Source organism: Lates calcarifer, linkage group LG5, assembly GCF_001640805.2.
Source record: "Lates calcarifer isolate ASB-BC8 linkage group LG5, TLL_Latcal_v3, whole genome shotgun sequence".
In the NCBI taxonomy this organism is placed as follows: domain Eukaryota; kingdom Metazoa; phylum Chordata; class Actinopteri; family Centropomidae; genus Lates; species Lates calcarifer.
Window position 1 is genome coordinate 19,048,878 of NC_066837.1, and position 19,262 is coordinate 19,068,139.

Below are 19,262 nucleotides of genomic sequence, written 5' to 3' on the forward strand. Positions count from 1 at the left end.
CTGTTAGCCTCATTCAACGATGTACACTTCTGCATCAGTATCCCATTGCTATCTTATGTCGCAAGTAAAAATTATAGCGGTTTTGCAGTGGACTGCGTGGCTGTTAAGTGAATATGTAAAGCTCCTTCAGTATACTTCTCGTGGAAGTGGTAACGCATAAATACTGTGCCTGAAGCAGTGTTGATTCTCCAAAGTGGACCTCTTCAGTGGGCTTGAAAATCAGTTCAAGCTTGATCAAGACAAATAAAACACAACACACTTTCTATTTAATTATTTATTAATATAACTTACAGGTCAAATTATGTACCAACCATTAAAATCACATGTTTAAAATTATTATTATTCCATAAAACATGTCGTCAAATTATCACAAATATGCTTAACAAACTGCTTAGTCATTCTTTATTGATAACTGTGCCCTTAGAGCAGAAATCAACTGATTAAAAGTCTGTGTACATACAGAAATGAAATGCTATGAGCTATGAGTTAGATTAAGGAAAGACAACTTCCTCAGGCACATAATTATCCCACAAATCATCTTTACAGTTCACAGTGAAGCTTTTGATTAAAGCTCCTCCTTTTCATCAGTGTCTTTACAGTCACAAAATCTCCTAAAAGTTTATTTGTGTAATTATGTTGCTACTTTTAAAATCACCAGCATCAGTATCTACCATGTAGATACGACTGCTCACAGAGAAAAATAAACTACTGCAGGCTGACATAAACCAGGAGAACAAATCCACCAATTCTGAAACTGTAATGACAAAAATAGGAAAGCATTAATATAGAAATACATGTCAATCATATTTGAATATGAATAATTCAGCCAGTAGAAATTGAACATAACTGCAAAATAACAAGACATTTATTGAAAGTTTGTAGTTCAAAATGTGCTTGACTGAAAACAAACAAATAGAACAAAGAATTCATCCAGATGTTGGCTGGGGTGTGACCCTTCTTTATAATGACCCCACACAGCAGGGAGGGGGAATACTAATGCACATATACTGTGCATACGTGGCCTCATTTAACTCCCAGTAATTATCACAAATTCATACTGCCTGTCCTCACAGGTGTTTTTCCACACACTTTGCATACTATACCTTGCACCGTTATCTGCTGAAAGCTTTCTGTCACACAGACACATTCAAAAGCATTTGGACACTCAGAAACTGAGGAATTTAGAACATGTCACCCAAAAGTGCTAAATTTAATCCCCTGTAAGTATTAAAAAGCCCTCATATCATTCCACTGTCTCACATACATTGTACTTGAGTGGCCTTTCAGCTCTGCATTGAGATCAGCTTCTATTAACGGAGTACACTTTAGCATGTAACCTACACATTAGTATCTGTAATTTGACCAGTCAAGTATGACACAGTTATTCAATATACAGCCACACATGTGACACGTGGTGGGGACTGGGATTGTTTTACCTTTGTGATTGAAATACAGCAACTGGAAATATTTTAGGTATTTTCTGTCAAAAAAACCCGGGGGACCATTGTGACTCACTGCAACCATTGTTCTCTACAAAGAAGGAAGCCACTAACATAAGATAAGAACATTTAGGAAATATTTTTATATTTTCACTTGATGTTTCTGTGTACTCCTGCTCTATCCTATCCAGTGAAAACTACAGCACAGCTATTGTTTAAGTCAGTCATATTACACCATAGTTGACTGGTGAAGGAGGGTCAGGGGATTGCCACAAACTTGTGAAGAAGTAAGGTTGCCTACAGCGATTAACAAAGGTCATGTACAAATTAATTCCTGTTGAGCAACAATTATTACAAACAGCACAGTGTCTTTAAAACAGCGTGTTGGTCCTTGTAGTCAAGGGAAATGACCAAAACTGGTTTTGCTGTTGGTTTGATCGGTCCAACGTTATGTAACATTCATAATGACATTCTGTTCTTGTTAGAGAAAAAAAAGAGATGGCAAATCCATCTTGACTGGCTCACACAGAGGAGCCATCAGGCACATAGCAGAATGTGAAGAAAAGAGGAGGAAACATGAAACTTTAAATCATAATCTACAGAAAACAAGGCAATCTAAACCTGTAAATACTTGATTATTTATCTGCATTCTTACAGCTAGTTTTTGGGCTCAAAATATTGAATTCATTAGACATTTTAGATAAAACCCTTGGTTTTACACCCTTTTTGTTACCACAGTGATTTACACCATGATCACCCAAGAGGACAAGCCTGCTGTCTACATTGCTCTAGAACGTTTCAGTATACAATGGCCGTTAGAGAGGCTAATTCAGAGAGAAGGAGAGTAGAGGAGGGAAGGCTAGATTCTTTCAGACTGGTAAGCACCAGCTGAAGGCAAGAGTGAAGACCATCAAAGTGTTGATATGATGGGTTAGTGCTGTTACAGGTGTGCCTATATATGCAGAGTTGGAGGGTCAGAGCCAGGAATCGGGTTGCAATGGTCAGCTCACAGTTTGGACCGCAGGGGCTTCAAGTACTTGTGGAAGGAATCATGGACCTGTGGAAGAACGAGGGTGTGGAGCATTTGTTAAGCTTAAATAATGAGCAAGAAAAAAGAAAAAGAAAGCCATTTCAGCTAAATTTATCTTTTGTTCATGTAACCTATGTAACATTGCCAAATTTCACATAATCCTATCTAGACTGTCTTGTTGCAGCATATTCCAGTCATATAATGCTTAAACATTAGTCCTACAAAATGAAAATAACTTTGACTGTACAATAATTCTAATTTGTCATTACAATTATTTTCCTCTGATGACCCTGACTGACCTCTGTGGAGTTCAGGGGTGAGCGGCGAGCCCAATCAAACAGGTTCTCGTAGACGTTTCCGTCATATCGTCCCAGGACCGAATTCAGCTTCTTGTCATGGAAGTCAAAGGCATCTACCAGCACCACGGCGTTGGGCCGCAGCTGAGCCAGCAGCTCCTTGATACGAACAGAAATCAGCAACACCTGGGGCACGCTCAGCAGTCCAGCCTGAAAAAAAAAAAGGGTGGGTGGGGGCTATGGATGAAAACATGCTGCTGGACTTCACTCAGCCATCCAAGCAGTGAGGAAACAGACAGTGGAGGCAGTGGGTTGTTACTGCCGGGCTCAACTGATAAAATAATGTTAAATGTGTTTTACACAGCAAGAAAGACACCAGCCACCAGACACACAGATTCAACACACAAAGATCCCATTTTGTTAGTCTCTGAAACAAAGAAGCAATTGAGGCTGGATTTTCATATGGAAACAGTGAAAACAAAAATACAAGGAGTACGCAAATAACTGGAGCACATTTGCACAATATGTTTGTAGCATCTGTAATACGATCAACCACTGACTGTCGACCATATTCTTTCTGTATGTTATTATTTTCCTGACCTGTAGGAAGTCCCCAGAGTTCTGTGTGATGCCATGCAGGGCGTAGAGGAGAGCCAGGGTTGACAACACTGAGTGTACTGCTGTGTCACCTATCTCACCCAGCTTGTCAGTGAAGAGTTTGACAACGACATAGTGACAGTGGGCCTAGAGACAAAAAGACATGTAAATGAATGAAAGGGACTCAGGCCAACAAATAACAAAGAGAGGGAAAGAAACATAAGAAATACAACGATGACTATGAGCAGGATATGAGCTTGACATCAAGCAGCTATTGCAAGCTACTACCTAATGATCATAAAAAAATAATACATTTAAAAAGGTGAACTTTAAGATAATACAATAATATATTGATTCCAGACATTTGTCAGCTTACATTACCTCTGGCCTTAAGTCAACATTAAGAGGTTTGCCGAAATGCTTTAGCCATGCTTGTTACAGTACGCCGACTTCTTGTCCAAGGTTATGATTCAAATGTACAAACACACACACACACACACACACACAACTTACATCTGAGGCTCTGACTAGGTCGATAGCACTGTTGTTCCAGGCGTCCTCCTGGCTCTTCCTGCGCTGCAACTCTTGCTGGATGCTCTTAGCTGCCAGCTCTACTAGGCTGCAAACACACACGTCATCTACATTAACCAGATTTCATTAATATTAATCAATTAAAAACAAAAAGACAGTTTAAATCTCCTCAGCTTTAACAACATGCTGACACATGTTCATCTTTGACTTTACTAAAATCAACAGTTGTGCTATTGTCTGGTACTGTTCTGATGAAATAAGATTGTTGTTTCAGAAATTGTCCATCATCTGTCTAATTTATATTTTTCAAAGGAAGGAATGAGGGAAATTGGGAAATGTTTGAGGGAGCCTTATCAGAAACACAGAAGAAATGACTGCAGCCAGCACACAGTCATCTTTTGCCTTTTATCCCACTGATGTCTCAACTGGCAGACCACATTTTGTAACCCTCCAACAGACTGACTTAGCCACTGTCTGCGCTCCCAACACAGCTGACACTGACTGCCAAATGAATTTAGACGTGACTAAGGCTGACAGTATGCGGGATATGATCAGGGCAGCATATCATATGCAGACAGAGAAAAGGACAAAGGCAGAAATATGGGCAGCAGCAGAGAACAGCAGGATTCCAGCAGACACTGGCTAGACTCAGGATAATTACTGTTAACTGCTGAAGCTTTGGCCAAACAGCAGCAGTGTGTCAACTTCTATCCTTCCTTTCTTTAGGAACAAACACTTAAATTTACATTTTAGGCATTAGGCATTAGCTGATACTCAATATCCAAACAGTGAATGCAAACAGTTTTTTTTAGGTTTGCTTTTACAAATAGACATATTATTTGCAACGACTAGCTGTAGGTGGAAGTGTCAAAGCAGCTGTGCATTCACAAAGGAATGACATACAACAGCAAACATTAGTGGCCGATGTAAAATTACAGTTACAAACTGCTATTTGCTGAAGTCAAAAATAATTAATTAAACCAGAAATGATAACACAGATTAAGTGTGAGTAGCTAGGTAACTTCTTCTCTACTGCTTTTTCTCTTACATGGCAGCTCGTAGTTTGTAGACCTCCACCAGGCTAGCCAGGTCATTAATGTCGACCACCGTTGGTCTGGCAGCGACGGGCTGGGGCTGCACCCTGCGATGCTCTGCTTCATTCAGGTACGACACAATGCCGCTCAGCTGCTGACCGTCCTTAGCCTGACGGTAGCTCTTTACCAGGTATCTGCACAGACAGAGGTTGAGGACACAGGTGAGGTGAGGGCTACACAACTTAACATGGGTGCATGAGCTAGCTAGTGAACTCTTTGTGTTTACAATCATGAACATCAGTCATACCCAAATGGAATATTTCTTGCGGCTACTGCTAATAAAAAAAAAAAAAAAACTTTAAAAAGTGTCTTTTTCTTTTCAGATTAAATTCTTTCGGCATGATTGTTTTTAGTGTGAAATGCTGAGTTTAAAAAGATTGCTACACAACACACAACTAAAGCTGATGTTATTAGCTTTAGTAGTGTTTTTTGACATATGAAAGGCATTAAGTTACACACAAACTGTGACTATGTTTGGTATCAACACCCAGTACTGTTCACACCTCCATTAGGGTCTTATTGAAAGTAATCACACATCACAAACACACATTTCCATGCCATTCTAGCCTTGTGTAACCCTTTTATACTAACATCTAATCCACAGCTGGTCTCATATATCAACCTATTCATTAATCCCATTCACAACACCTTTGGACTTTGTGTGTGTACTTCACGTTCAGGTACGAGCTCACTCTGTACTTGAACATTCAAGAACTGTTCATACATCCTTGCCAGGGAAACTAAATCTCCTCAAGAAGAACAGAACAGAAATGTAGAAACTGAACAGCTGACCTTTACAGTACTGGTGATAAAAAAGCCATACCAGCTATCATGTAGGGATATAAAATGTGACCTGTGTTTGTCTGTGCTGTGGGAGGAAGGCGGGTGTGTCGCCATTTGTGGTATGGTAGGGCTGCTGTGTGGGCGCACATTTATGTCTCTGTGTTTCTTTGTTTTGCGCTCTCCATCTCTCTCTCTCTCTCTCTCTCTCTCTCTCTCTCTCTCTCTCTCTCTCTCTCTCTCTCTCTCTATATATATATATATATATATATATATATATATATATATATATATATATAAGTGTGTGACAAAAATGATGGGTGAAAATGTGAATTCACCTGTACGAACTTTAGAAAGTAAGCATAAGTTAAGTGTTAAAATGCAAAAGCAAAATAACATCTGTGTAAGCATAATAACATCAAAGTGGCAATAAAAAAGCATTTCAGTGTATTTGTGTCAGTGGGTAGAGAGCTTGTTGAGCTGTGAGTGTGGACCATGTAAAGTGTCACATTTGTGGTTATACATTTTTGTGTGACGAGTTACCGTGCAGTCTGCAGCATCATGACTGTGTTCTCTCCCTCGTAGGTGCAGGTAGGGGTGAACTCGACGTAAATGTCAGGCAAGGCACTGCTGCGAGAGTAGCCATGGCCACCACACGACATGCGGCAGACCTCGATAGCGGCGTTGGTTGCCCATGTGGTGAAGGCTTTCAGACCCGCAGACAGAGCGTGGAGCTGTAGATTGAAGGGCAAAGAGGGTATAAACAGGTTCCTGTAAGTCTAATTATATTCAAAAGATCATCGAGCAAACAGACAAATGAATATGACCTTTGAGTTTTTAAACTATGGAATGATTCATGGCCCACATTAATTTATATTTGTGTATGAACTAGACTTAGCCATAAATACCATGCTATATGTACCAGTATTCCAGTAAACATTTAGATTACAATAATAAAAAATAATCTACTGCAACTAGCAGCTGACACATTTGGTACAGTTCCTCTCTGTCGTCCTTTGAAGGCTCAGAGATAAAACTGAAAAGCAGAAGCAGTGTAGAAGTGTGGTAACCTAAGAGAAAGCCTTCTAGCCTTTCTCTTTGGTGTTCAATCAGAAAAAACTCAAGTGGCATTTTAATTATGCCACTGTCAACTAAGCAGTTGATTAACAAGCACTGTATACTGTATATATACACAGTATATATAACTGATCACATTGATTATACTGATTATTGAGGTTTTCACTGGCACTGAATTAATTAGAAGTTGCAGCTCTTGGAGCTCATCAGTGCCATAACAAAACTGACTGCTATGAATTGAAGGTGTTAATACAGTATAATCAGATAGTGACTGACCAAGCTAACACTGATGTCAGTAAAACAAACCTATCTGGAGTTTTAATGGTTAACTAAGTGTTTGCTTGTACCACACACTTGGTTGTCACACAGCTCCTCCAAAAATGGTTGGTCAGACTGAGACTGATCTATTACCTTGTCAGTCACTATGCATCACCTCAGTCACTCATCACTGAGCTTAGATCAGATCCTACATGTGTAATGCATGTAGTCAGTACCTCAGGCAGTTCACTGAAGTCTCCCTGGTTGATGTCTCCGGAGATGCGGTGGTAGGTCTGCTTCATGTACTGGCCAACAAAAGTGAAGGCATAGGCCATAGCCAGCAGAGGGAACAGCTTATACTGCTGCGTCTGGTAGTCGAGGATCTGGGGCTCTGGCTCTCTGTGGGACAGAAACACAAAGGTTTGAGTTTTCAGAATCTTATAAAAGGTTGCACTTCCCTTTGATTCTTGAGGATGTGGTGAGAGTTCAAGTCATTACAAAACCAGTGTTGTTTCCATGTGCTGTTGAATCTATCATACTGACCACTGACTGTATCATGAATTTCATGTGCTGAGTGGTGTTGTAAACTTTATAATTCTATTTTGACATATTGTTACTGTATAAACCATCCATGTTCTTGTGGAAAAAACATAACTAAGTTTGTTTTCTTGCTCAAGAGATGGATTAATTCAGTTACGGTAAATACAATAATTTAGTCACAATTTGTCATTCTATCATTTGAGAATTTTTCTCACATGAATGTATTTTCCATTCTGACAACATTTGTTTCTGGTGCTCCCGACATTCAAAACTTGGAAACGCCAGTGCTATGAAGTAAAATCTAATTTTGAACCCTGTCACTTGTGCATGCATGACCTTAAGTATGTGTTTGTTTTTACTTGCAACGTCCATGAACTATGCAGAGCTGTGTGGTGAAAAGCATTTATAGATTCATTTGTAATGACTGACCCCGGCCGGATTTCAGACTGATGGCGAACGGCACTGTAGCGGATGGCGATAGTGCAGGACTTTGCGAGGGCGCGAGCTGACTCGCCTACAATTATGGAGCGGATGAACACCATGGTGCCGTAGGTCAGCTTGGCACTTGGTGGCTTCACATAGGTTCCATCTGGCTCCACCTAGTGGTGAGACAGAATAATTTTGAGAGGAGATGCTTCAGAAGAAAATGTCACACTCTAGATGCAATATACTGAAGATATATATTATCACAAAAAGTGGACTGACAGTATTCTGACACCGTGAAAACAGGATATATTAAGACAAATAAAACATTACTGCTTCTTAGCAATGGAAAAGTCAGTAATACTGGTACTTCTTCTCTGTAATGCAAACAACAATCCTTTAACATTTGGGAAACAAAACACAAATTAGTATCAAACAGAGAAGCAGTGATGGAGACGCAAAAACCAATGGCCCTTCTGTGTAGTCACTGGTATCATAACAGTGAAAATAAGAACTATCTAATCAACCTAAAACATTGCTTAACAGTGACCTCAATGACCTCAATGCAGCCTGGTTTGTGACACCAATGCCTCTCAATTAATGTCACTTCACCTTGGCGTATTTCATCAGCATGTTCTCCCGTGGGATTCGTACGTTCTCTAGTTTCAGGAAGCCATTGTCAACTTCATTGAAGCCAAACTTAGGGCCAATATCTCCGACCACAATGCCTAAGAGAGAGGCAGAGAAAAACAGAAAGTCGGGAGGAGTGTGAGAAAATAAGACCCCAACAGAGAAAATGAGACAGGAAGTTAATGAGACTGACTTAACCACAACCACCACATCCACAGAAATATTGCAGACTGTGATTACCTGGCAGGGGTTCATGTGTGCTCATGTCACGGATGGGCACAATGAAAGCGTGCAGACCGTGGCAATTTCCCTGAGTATAAAGCTGGGCTAGGACTATGGCATGGTTTGAGGTCTTTCCAACTAGAAAGAGAGAGAGAGTGACGGGGTTAAAACTACTGAATGTTAGGTTTTCTCAGCTTGAAAGACAAATGATAGAAAAAACATCATAGCATCTTGGGGAAAATATTACATCAAATAATCTAATTCATCACTAAATTCTCTTTGTCTGGTCACATAACTGTGAATGAACTTACGTCCCCCAGGCCACCATTTGATGGAGCTGACTGTGGGACTGTTGAGGACAAACTCCTGTGTGGCTGGATCGTACGTGGCTGTGGTCTCCAGCCCTCTGAGGTGTGTGCCTAGACGACACCGACAACACAGCAGAGCCCACAAAACGCATACACACAGAACACACACATACAAAGTACACAGTTGACAGGAAAAAATTAATGATTACTCAGACATTAAGAAATTCTTCTGTCAAGCATGTTTACTACTGAAATTATTAAGAACAGAGCTAACCACTAACATAAAAGTTACATGAACAGAGTGAATTAATCAATCCTACAAAATATAATAATATTTTAACATTAATCATAACAAAACATGGATAAAAAACATGTTCAGCCCTTGAGAGTTCTAAACTTGCACAAATTGAATTCTCCTCAATGAAATATCAAATGGATGATGTCAAATTCCAACATAAAGGAGCAAAGCAGTGCATCATGTAGGTGTTTGACAGATCTAAAAATAGATGATTCAATTCATGCTGTATCTATGGCATCCCTTTCACTCGGACTTTGCATCTAAAAAAAAACAAAAGGTAGGTGTGTGTGGTGGGTTTCCTCATCACTTTTCAGTCTGAATGGGTAATTCAAGCTGGAATGCATGTCGCTACACTGATCTGCAGCCAAAAACAGATCCCAACCCATGCAAAAACAAACACATAAAAACAATTTAAGATGGTTAGTAAAGACAATATTTCTATTATGAACACATAAGAAAGGGCTGGTAAGAGAAAAGGTAAGGTTGTTTGTCTGAGAGGCCTATCTGGTGCAGGCTGGTGCACCACCATTTCTTCTGATTTGTACAATTTCACTCTTGTTCAGTGGGTCAACTGGGTAGTAAATAATTCAGCAATTTCAACTCATCAAATATTTGACCTGTGGTGGTGTTTACGCAGTGTGATGGAAAATATAAATATATAATAATATATATAAATATTTTGGTTGCATATGAACTTGTAGTAGCTTAACCTTGGCTTTGTTTTACAACCTGTTTCCCCACTTTTATATTGTTTCCTACTTGACTGAATTCACTCACATCCAAAACAAATGATGGGCAGAAAGAAACTTTCTCTGAGAGTTATTAATAGAGGTTTAGTACAAATTCATGTTAGAAAATAAATTAGTGCTAATTAATCAACATATATTTTATTCAAAGAGTATGACAACCATCAACATTTAAAAAAAAAAAAAATCTGTCTACATTAAAGTATGACCTATTCCAACATTTCTTAATGCTAAAAAGATAACACAAGCAAATAACTCCTGTGTATTGATGGTTGAGAAAAAAAACAAAAACACTGCCTTGTGCAAACCAGCCTGATATTTTGGACTGCTCTGTTCATTTTACCGTGGCCCATCTCAGTCTGAGCGTAGGTGCCGATGATCTCTAGGTTCCAGGCGGGCATGAAGAAACGGTCCATTTGCTCTGGGGTGGACTGGTTGAGCAGTGTGGGCAGGAACATCCCCAGATGTAGATCCAAGGGCTCTGGCCTGTCGGGGTGCACGGAGCTAGGGCCACGTAGGACAGGGGCGCACGGAAAAGATAAGCAGGTGGCAATGTGGAAAAGGCAAGGGGGGAGGGGATGAATAGAGAGTTTTTGATGGAGTCCACATTATGGAAAGTTTAAATCAACATAAGTGCAGATGAATGAGGAGAGAGCGTTGAATGAAATATTTTAAGGAATCCACAGGAGGAGTTCATGGGCAAGAGTTTACATGATTCAAATCAAGAAAAAGTGAGAATAAGGATGAAGAATGTGCAAGCAGGCAGTAAGGATGGAAGTGACAAAGACAAATTAAAACAGCTTGTGAGCTTATCATGCACATTAGAACCATTGATTTGATCACATGGCCATAATTTGGCTCAAAACTCATTTAAATTCTATTTAAATCTGTCTTTACTAGCTGCATCACTAATGTTCACCTGTCCCATGTGCATTTGAATACCTCAGTTATGTATAGTGCTTTACAATACTTCCTAGCCAATTCTCAGTTTAGACTCTGCTAGTGGTATTTGCGGTTTCTGAATGTTCTGTGTCAAACAAACTCCTGATTTGGCTGCCTCTTATATTTATTTACACCAAATGGTCACATGTTAACCTCTTGTTCTTCATTACCTGGATGTTCAACTAGTCTGGAGACAGTTTGAAAACACTTTGAACGCCGCTAAAAATGTTGAGGTGAATTTTTGATGGTTAGGTACATTAATTTTAGACAACAAGCGTGTCAATATGATCCATTTAGTAGAACCACAGACAAAGTTAACATCCAACAAGCTACGACAAGAGCATGAATGAGAAAAATGTAGACCTGCCGTGACACACTGATTAATCAATTAGTTGAATGGGAGAAAATGAATATGTAATTATTTTATAACTGACTAATTGTTTAATTTTTCAGGAATTCACCAATAAACACCAGATTAATCGACAATGAAAATAACTGTAAGTTGCAGCCCTACAAAGGTGGTTAAGGGGACGTTAGGTCACGACATAAGTGATACTCTGGGACTTTGGCCCAGTGTTGGCTCAAACCTGCCAAAACACAGGTGAACAAAGTGTTCATTAAAGACTGGACCATCAGTTCTAAACTTTCAGTCTAGCTTTGCACAGATGAAATACAAATTCATAAAAACATCCACTTGGCTTTGCTACAGAAAGCCAACAAACAATAGCTGGCTTGGCCTACATTCTGTCTCACCACAGATTTGTCAGCTTCTCAGATTACAAAGAGACATTCAGAGCTCAGCCTCATTACAGGCTCCCAGACCACATGTTTCTGCAGCACATAATGTAGCTTCTCTTGCCTTTGATTCAAGACTGCAAGAGAAGGACAAAAAAATTGTTCTGACTAATTTTAGTTTTTTGTTAACAGCCAAACCAAAGACAGACTAGAAAATTAAGACTAAATTACTGATTAAAATTTATTGGAAACAAAGTCTGTCATTTGCAGAAAGATGAAAAGCAACCAAGAGACAACAATCAAAATGCACACAAGCTTCATAATCAGTGCATAATTATTACATACAAAGGGAATGAGAGAGATGAGAGTAGGAAAGCAGTAGAGCTAACTACTGTTGATGGGAATATACTTTGGAACAGACGAGACGAAACTAACTAATGGACAAATACTAGTGGAGCGATGTTAATAACAGATCTACAGCTAGATGTGTAAACATCTCTTGTTAGGACAAAATGTTAAGTATGAACTCAACTGTCAGAATACCCATGCAGCTACTTGATTGACTTTTTTTGACTTTTCTACATGATTTGGATCTGTCAAACACATACAAGAACTCACTAATAGTACTATTTTTGGTACTGAAGTTTCAAAATTGCTGAACCCCCCCCCGGCCCATATTTAATTCTGGAGAACCATTTTAAAATGCAAATGCAAATTTGTTCTATTGCATTTAATCTGAAGGGCCTTAAAACAACAATCAGGTAAATAAGTTAGGGGCTAAGTCCAGGACTGACCGTGACCCAGCTCAGTTTGAGCATACGTGCCCACGGCCTGGAAGGAGTTTGCCAGAGGTAACCATTTCCTGGACTGCTGTTGGTCACACTGGCTGTACAGGGTCGGGGTGAACATGGCATAGTGCAGCCCCATGGCCTCATGTTGGTTGCCATTAACCATACTGGGTGAAGGGAAAGTACAGGATACACAACTGTAGATCAGACCTGCCATTGTGTAACTCATGTATTTGCTGACTCACTACACTATGGATGCCCTGAGAGACTATATGACTTTTACAGCTGAGGTCCAGGTTTATCTACCAAAATCATTTGAAGATAAAAAAAAGTCCACTGGTTGAGGCACCTCACCATTAGGACTGGATAAACTGGCAGTAAAAGCAAAAAGTACAAGAGGTATTAATGTGACGTCTATTCCACGTCTATTCTTTTTACAAGCAGCCACATTTAAAACAATGACTGTGGAAAAACCCCACTGTGTGTAAATGAAACAGACAAGAAGAACAGAAAAAACAAAGCACACTGAAAGCTTGACCAACATCTCAAATAGTCTTGTGATAGGAAAACTGTGCTTTTTGTGCGAGTTTTTAAGTGTCAGTGTCTAGTGACAGGACTTTAGGTACACGTGTAATAAAAGTATCGTTGCACTGTATCACAGACCATAGAAGGCAGCATTTCTTGAAAGGATTATCTATTAAACTGTATCACATTGTACAGGTGGTGAACGCTACATAGCCTGTGACACAGTTTTAATCTTATGATGAACTTTGCCCCAGCTCAATCTATTTGCCTCGAGGCTACAAACAGCTAAACACATCGTTGGTCAAGCTGCAGTTTTTACTACACATTTTTCCCAATGACAAATGTAAGCAATTCTTTTGCACTGTTCATAAACCCTCATTTTATTTAGCTGCTTACACAGTTGTCCTAACTGTGTAACTTGTACAATGTTTAACATATAACTAAACCACTAAAACTGGTGGAAAAAAAAACTCCTGCCCCTGCCCCAGCCCCAGCCCCCTCTAACTGCTGTGCTCGTATCATAGTGCCATTACTGCCATAAAGCACAGTCTGGGTGTAGTGGTATTACAGCTCAACGGTGTAAAAGGTCAACAATACACAGTGTGTGTAATTTCTGATTACACCTCTGATCCTGACAGCACTATGTCTAACAGAAGTCATATTAGTTTGCTTTGTATCTTAAAAACGTGGCCATTAAGTATACAAGTGTAACATGTATGTCAATAAGTACATACTGTCAAATTTAACTTGTAAATGTTATGTAGTAATGTTATGTAGTATAATTGTGGAGTAATTTCTCTTCTGGTATCTCTGCAGAGGTACACTCCTTCTGTGCCTGAGTCACTTAACTGCTAAACATGATTTTAGAAATACCATATATGAAATATATCTTCTCGTGACAAAATTTTAATTCAGGTATTACGATTCACAGTTCTCCCAAATCAATAAGCATTCCTTAAAAAAAAACTAATTTAATGAAAAATAGTTTGTTTTTTTTTTTCTTTTTTTGAGCACTTCAAGGGAACAGTGGATTTGACTGTGTGTCACATGCCAACTCTTTTACCACATACGTCTTATAACAGTAGATCTCCTCTGGGTCTGCAATGCCATACTCTCTGAGCTTCAGGATCATTTGGGCACTTTTTCGAACAGCCTGGTCATAGCGCTCACTGCGGGACAGGAAGTTTGGGTCCTCCTCCTTAAAGTCCGGATCGCTGAGAACCAGTGCCTCTACAGTGGATAACATTAATCAGATATGTATCTTTTAGTCAGTCAATACAACTGGCAGTAAAGACATATTGCAAAAGCCTATTTAAATTTGTGAATGTGTGTACCTATAACCCTCAACTTTGAATACTGATGAATAAATTGAGGTAAAAAATGACAAAACTTTATTATATTCATATTGTTATCTAACTAAACTGTTAGATGTCTATACTGCTGCATAAGGATGTCAGAGGAGAGGACTGGAGCTAGTCTCTCCCTGCCAGCACAGCCACTGTGAGCAGATAGCGTGTATAAAAAAGAAAAAGAAAAAAAAACAAAAAACGCTGATATTTTGATCTAACAGTTCTGACGTCTGGGGTCGATGTCTGTCCATCTTTCATTTTGCAGAGACCTACAACACTTGGAGGAACTTTTCTTGCTCTTAACGTGTTGAGTTGTCAACCTGTCTCCTCAGGAAGCAGGGAAAGAAACGTAAACGTAGGAGGGCAGGGGGTCTTGTTGCAACAGTAATGCAGTCATTACATTCACTGTCCCCAGCATCTCCTGTAGTGCACTGCAGTAACAAGTGAACATGATTCCTCTTACAAAGTCTCTGGTTTTCTGGTTTTATATGACGCGTTGACAAATTTTTATGATCAACGTCGTCCATTATGTCGACTAATCATTTCAGCCCTAATCCCAACAAAAGATTACTAGCATGTATACGTCCATGTATAATCACAGAAGCATTACCTCAATAGCTATGTCACGGTGGAGATGAATGCTGTTAAATTAACATTTCTAGACCAAATACATGGTCTGCTGGCTTCACTTGTCAGAATTTGGAGATCACAACCATCAGTTATTTGTTCAGTGGTGTGTTCTGGTGAACTTCATGAACTTGGGGAGATTTTTGCTGTCAGTAAATAAACCACTTGAGCTAGATAAATGAAAAAGTCAATACAGGCCAGGTGCAGGCAATGCGGGCAGATGTTAATGTTGCAGGGCATAACTTCCACACCCACAGAACCATATCCACAGCTTTTTGTGTTAGACTTTCTGGTAATAGATCTGGAAATGATAGGCTGGTTTGATCATTTCTGAAACTGCTGATGGATTTTCGTGCACAACGGTCTCTAGAGTTTACTCAGAATGGTGCAAAAGAAAAATAAAAAGTCTAGTGAGCAGTAGCTCTAATGACGGAAACACCTTGAATCCATCAGCTTGAATCCATATTCTAGTGGCTAATTCAGCATAATAATGCTCCATGTCACGGAATAAAAGTCGTCACAAACTGGTTTCAGGAGCATTACAATGAGTTCAGTGTAGTTCAGTGGCCTCCCCAGTCACCACCTGTATCCAATAAAACACCTTTGAGAAGTGGGAGAACAGGTAGTCTGGGGTCAGATATTTTAAACACTGTCCACATTTGATCTAACATACTCTGCTACCTACAACGCTGTGTTTTGCCTATTTGTATCATAGTCTCTGCAGCGCGACATGTACGGAGCAGGTACGGAAACGCAACACTAACTATTGATAGGCATTAATAATCGGTGCACACAAAACAACTGAGTGATAGCAGCTTGCTTAATGATACTAACGCCGAATTTACCACTGGAACATATGACACCAACCTAACATACCCAACTTTAGACATACAACCTTATATTGGACCTTAGATGAGATATGTTTCATAATAACGTAAAAGTTTAGTGCAATTCAGGACAACTAAAACGTTACCTAGTGGTCGCAAAAGAGGACAGCTCTGCTAGCATCTCTGTAGCTAACAGCCGACAAAACCGTTGTTGGGTTAGCTCCTTTATCTCCACAAAACTCTTGCCTTTGCAAATAATTTCTACCATCATATTAAGTTTGAAGTGTTGACAGTTGCAAGTACAATAACTCTTGTAGGGCAAGGTAGACATTCAAACTCACCAATTTCTCGTCTTCTTTTGGTCTTCTCTGGGCCCCCGTCCAAAATGTTGGTGAGTTTCTCGACGTCAAAAGTGGCGTTTTGCCGCTCTTTTATAATATCGGGATTCATTGTTGTGTATAAGGCTGAAAACAGTATTTATTATGAAAAAGTGTAATAAGTATAGTGTTGTATAACCTTCTTCTTCGGCAACCTGACGGGCTCTACTGATACGACCTCCTCCTGACGCAGCCGCAGAGGGGTCCAGAGGGGGCGGAGACTGATGGGTCATGTGACATATATTCCGGAAGCCATAGACATGTGTACATGCTGGTAGTATGTGCTCTTCCTCAACAGTTCACTCACATTAGCTCACTGTTTTTAACAGTGTACCGCTTTTCTGTCTCTTTTTATTTTTTTGTAGTACGATGCTTCCCGCAGCTGCAATTTTTCATTTCCCCTGGGAAATAAACTCAGTGAAGGAAGGAGGTTCAGTGAGAACATACGGCAGGTGGGTTTTTGTTTGTGACTGTGTAACAGCATTTCTATTTTGAAACGGATTTGCTTAATACAAAACAATTCCTGATTAAAGAGTTTATAAAAAGTGGTGGAAGTAGCTGTCCAGGTTTGACAAGTCTATGCACACTGATGATCTTTAGATGTTGTCCGGTGTGAATGGAGGTGAAGCAGTACAGTGCAAACATCTTTCATCTGTTTTCACAAATCTGAAGCTGTGTTTAAACTGCCTCCAGTGTCGTTCATTCATAAATAGAATAAAAGTATCACAGATCTGAATGGTTTTAACCTTCTCTAGCATATAATTGTTAATCCAGTTCAGATTTTTACAAATCCAAGTGCAGTATTTTTCTGCTTTATGTGGTCTGGATGGAGAAGAAGTTGTGAAATGGTGCCTCTCACCCCTTTTTTTTCACAAATACAATAAAAAGTTTCACAAAGCTCCAACTTAGTTTTAAACAGTTTTCTGACCCTCCTTTGTGGTCTGTATGCAGAAAAAAATGTGAATTAGTTTGTGCACAAATAGGATTAAGAAATATACCTTACACAGAGAGAAAAAAGAACAGTTTAAATGGTATCACCTGGCTTACCAGTTTACCTTGTAAATGTTTTCTAGGCTTGTCTGCTATCAGCCTGAGGAGTCCAGGGCTACACTGTCAGCTCAGCATGCTTCAAAAGAGCACCATGTGGTTGTCCACACGTTGTTTGTGGAGCCATTTAACCCAATAATTGGGGCTCAGTACATAGTTCTGGGTGAGACAGAAAATACTGAGGGTAAGGAAAAATGTTTTGATCTCTGATGACTGGAAAATATTAGAAAATTTATTAGGATTTTCAAACAGAAGCAAATTGAAATGTTGGACACTATATTCACAGGGATTCACAACATTCAATGTAAAGGTATATAAGACTTGATTAAGCAGTTATCTGTTTATTCATTCATTGTTAAGTCATTAAATGCTTTGTTTTTTTTCCTCTATAACTCTGCTTTAGCTGAAATAGAACTTAGAAATGTGTTTGTTTGCCTCTACTTAAATTTCACTGTCATTCATTTAATTAACTCTTGATAACTTGGCTCCTTTAAACACATCCAGGACTCAGTGCCTCATTCGCATGCCTTTATTTGCATCTCCTCGTCTTACAGGGATTGGTGTGATGGTTCGTGCCCGTGTGCTGAACTGTGTTGATGGTGTAAACATCGCCCTTCTACAGAAAGCCATCAATGAGCAGAGGAGCTTCTTCAGGGAGAGGGAATGTAAGCAGGGTAAACCTGCATAGCCTGCAGATGCAACCTGAGCAGCATCTTCATTCATCAAGTTTCCCAGAGTGTTGGTTGATTGTCAGGACTCCAGCTCTGGCTCTTAAGCTGTTTGCCAAGGTGCACTGGAGTGCTGTTATGTGAGCTCCAGTGAACTTAAAGACTGTTTGGTTAAGTGTTAAGTGTCTGGCCATAACTGCACTTTATCAGGGGTTTGACAATTAAAAACCCAAATTAAAGGACTGATTATGGAGGTTTCAAGTTCGGTCACTGATGAACCAAGCAGATGTTTATGGATCCATGATTTATGAATATGATGCCTTTTTTTGTTATATCTCTCAAAATTCTGACATCTGACAGACATCCATTTCATATGATGAAAGTTACCAGTCTTAACATTCTTGATATAACTTTATGGTGTTCTATCATTCAAAAAGACTTTTTACAAGTATTGTTACAGTAACTATGTCATGTATGTGTTTAAAATGGCAAAGATTGCTTGCAAAGGTATAAATGCGAAAATACTCCTGTTGAGCACTATGCACGGATCAGACTGTTATAAAGATGACTCTTAGGTTACCTATTGGATACTTTTTAGCAGCTAGGTATAGTCTGGGCTGTTAGACCAGGACGTGCACTATGACCCCATGTTGTAACAATATTAATATTAAAATCAATAAAGCACTAAAATGCACGTTGTCATCTCAAGTACTTGTTTGTTTGTTTTTCCAACTCCAAACACATTTAATTTGGTCATGAACAGTATGCACTGCTAGAAATGAAACCAGCAATGGTTAGGATCTAATTTAGCATTTTGGGAAATTGTAACGGTCATTTTTCATTATTTGTTGATATTTCACTGACTAGTTGGTAGATGATGAGAATAAAAATAATTGTAACCTTAGTTTGGTCAAAAATTATGAGCAGTTCAGAATTTTAAAGAGTTTTAAAGGTCTCAAGAGGAAAAAAGCCAAGTAATAAGCATAACAATGTAGAGTTTTGTCTTACTTTCTCATCCATGTAATCATATAGTGACCCAGATGTTACCCAGATATTTCAACTAACATGGTCATGTACACTGGGTGGAGCGGTGCCCGTTATTTGTCAT

The 19,262-nt window shown here is 39.3% G+C and overlaps 2 protein-coding genes across 3 annotated transcripts; one reads left to right on the top strand and one right to left on the bottom strand.

The window, feature by feature from the left end:
- Positions 1 to 259: 259 nt before the first annotated feature.
- On the bottom strand, positions 260 to 16,646 carry acox1 (acyl-CoA oxidase 1, palmitoyl). 2 transcript variants are annotated; one of them, XM_018665042.2, is made up of 14 exons: positions 16,404 to 16,646; positions 14,330 to 14,489; positions 10,613 to 10,773; positions 9,229 to 9,336; positions 8,936 to 9,055; positions 8,678 to 8,793; positions 8,072 to 8,241; positions 7,339 to 7,501; positions 6,311 to 6,501; positions 4,942 to 5,121; positions 3,876 to 3,981; positions 3,366 to 3,509; positions 2,769 to 2,975; positions 260 to 2,496 (listed from the first exon to the last, which is right to left on the bottom strand). In XM_018665042.2, exons 1-14 carry the CDS (start codon positions 16,510 to 16,512, stop codon positions 2,446 to 2,448), a joined length of 1,986 nt encoding a protein of 661 aa, XP_018520558.1. In that variant the 5' UTR covers positions 16,513 to 16,646; the 3' UTR covers positions 260 to 2,445. The 2 variants fall into 2 exon arrangements, with proteins under 2 accessions (XP_018520558.1, XP_018520559.1); XM_018665043.2 differs by lacking the exon at positions 10,613 to 10,773 and adding an exon at positions 12,741 to 12,901.
- Positions 16,647 to 16,683: 37 nt separating this feature from the next.
- ten1 (TEN1 subunit of CST complex) lies at positions 16,684 to 18,862 on the top strand. The gene is made up of 3 exons (XM_018665044.2): positions 16,684 to 16,891; positions 17,513 to 17,670; positions 18,041 to 18,862. The coding sequence occupies exons 1-3, from the start codon at positions 16,809 to 16,811 to the stop codon at positions 18,172 to 18,174; spliced, it is 375 nt and encodes a 124-aa protein (XP_018520560.1). The 5' UTR covers positions 16,684 to 16,808; the 3' UTR covers positions 18,175 to 18,862.
- The last annotated feature ends 400 nt before the right edge of the window (positions 18,863 to 19,262 follow it).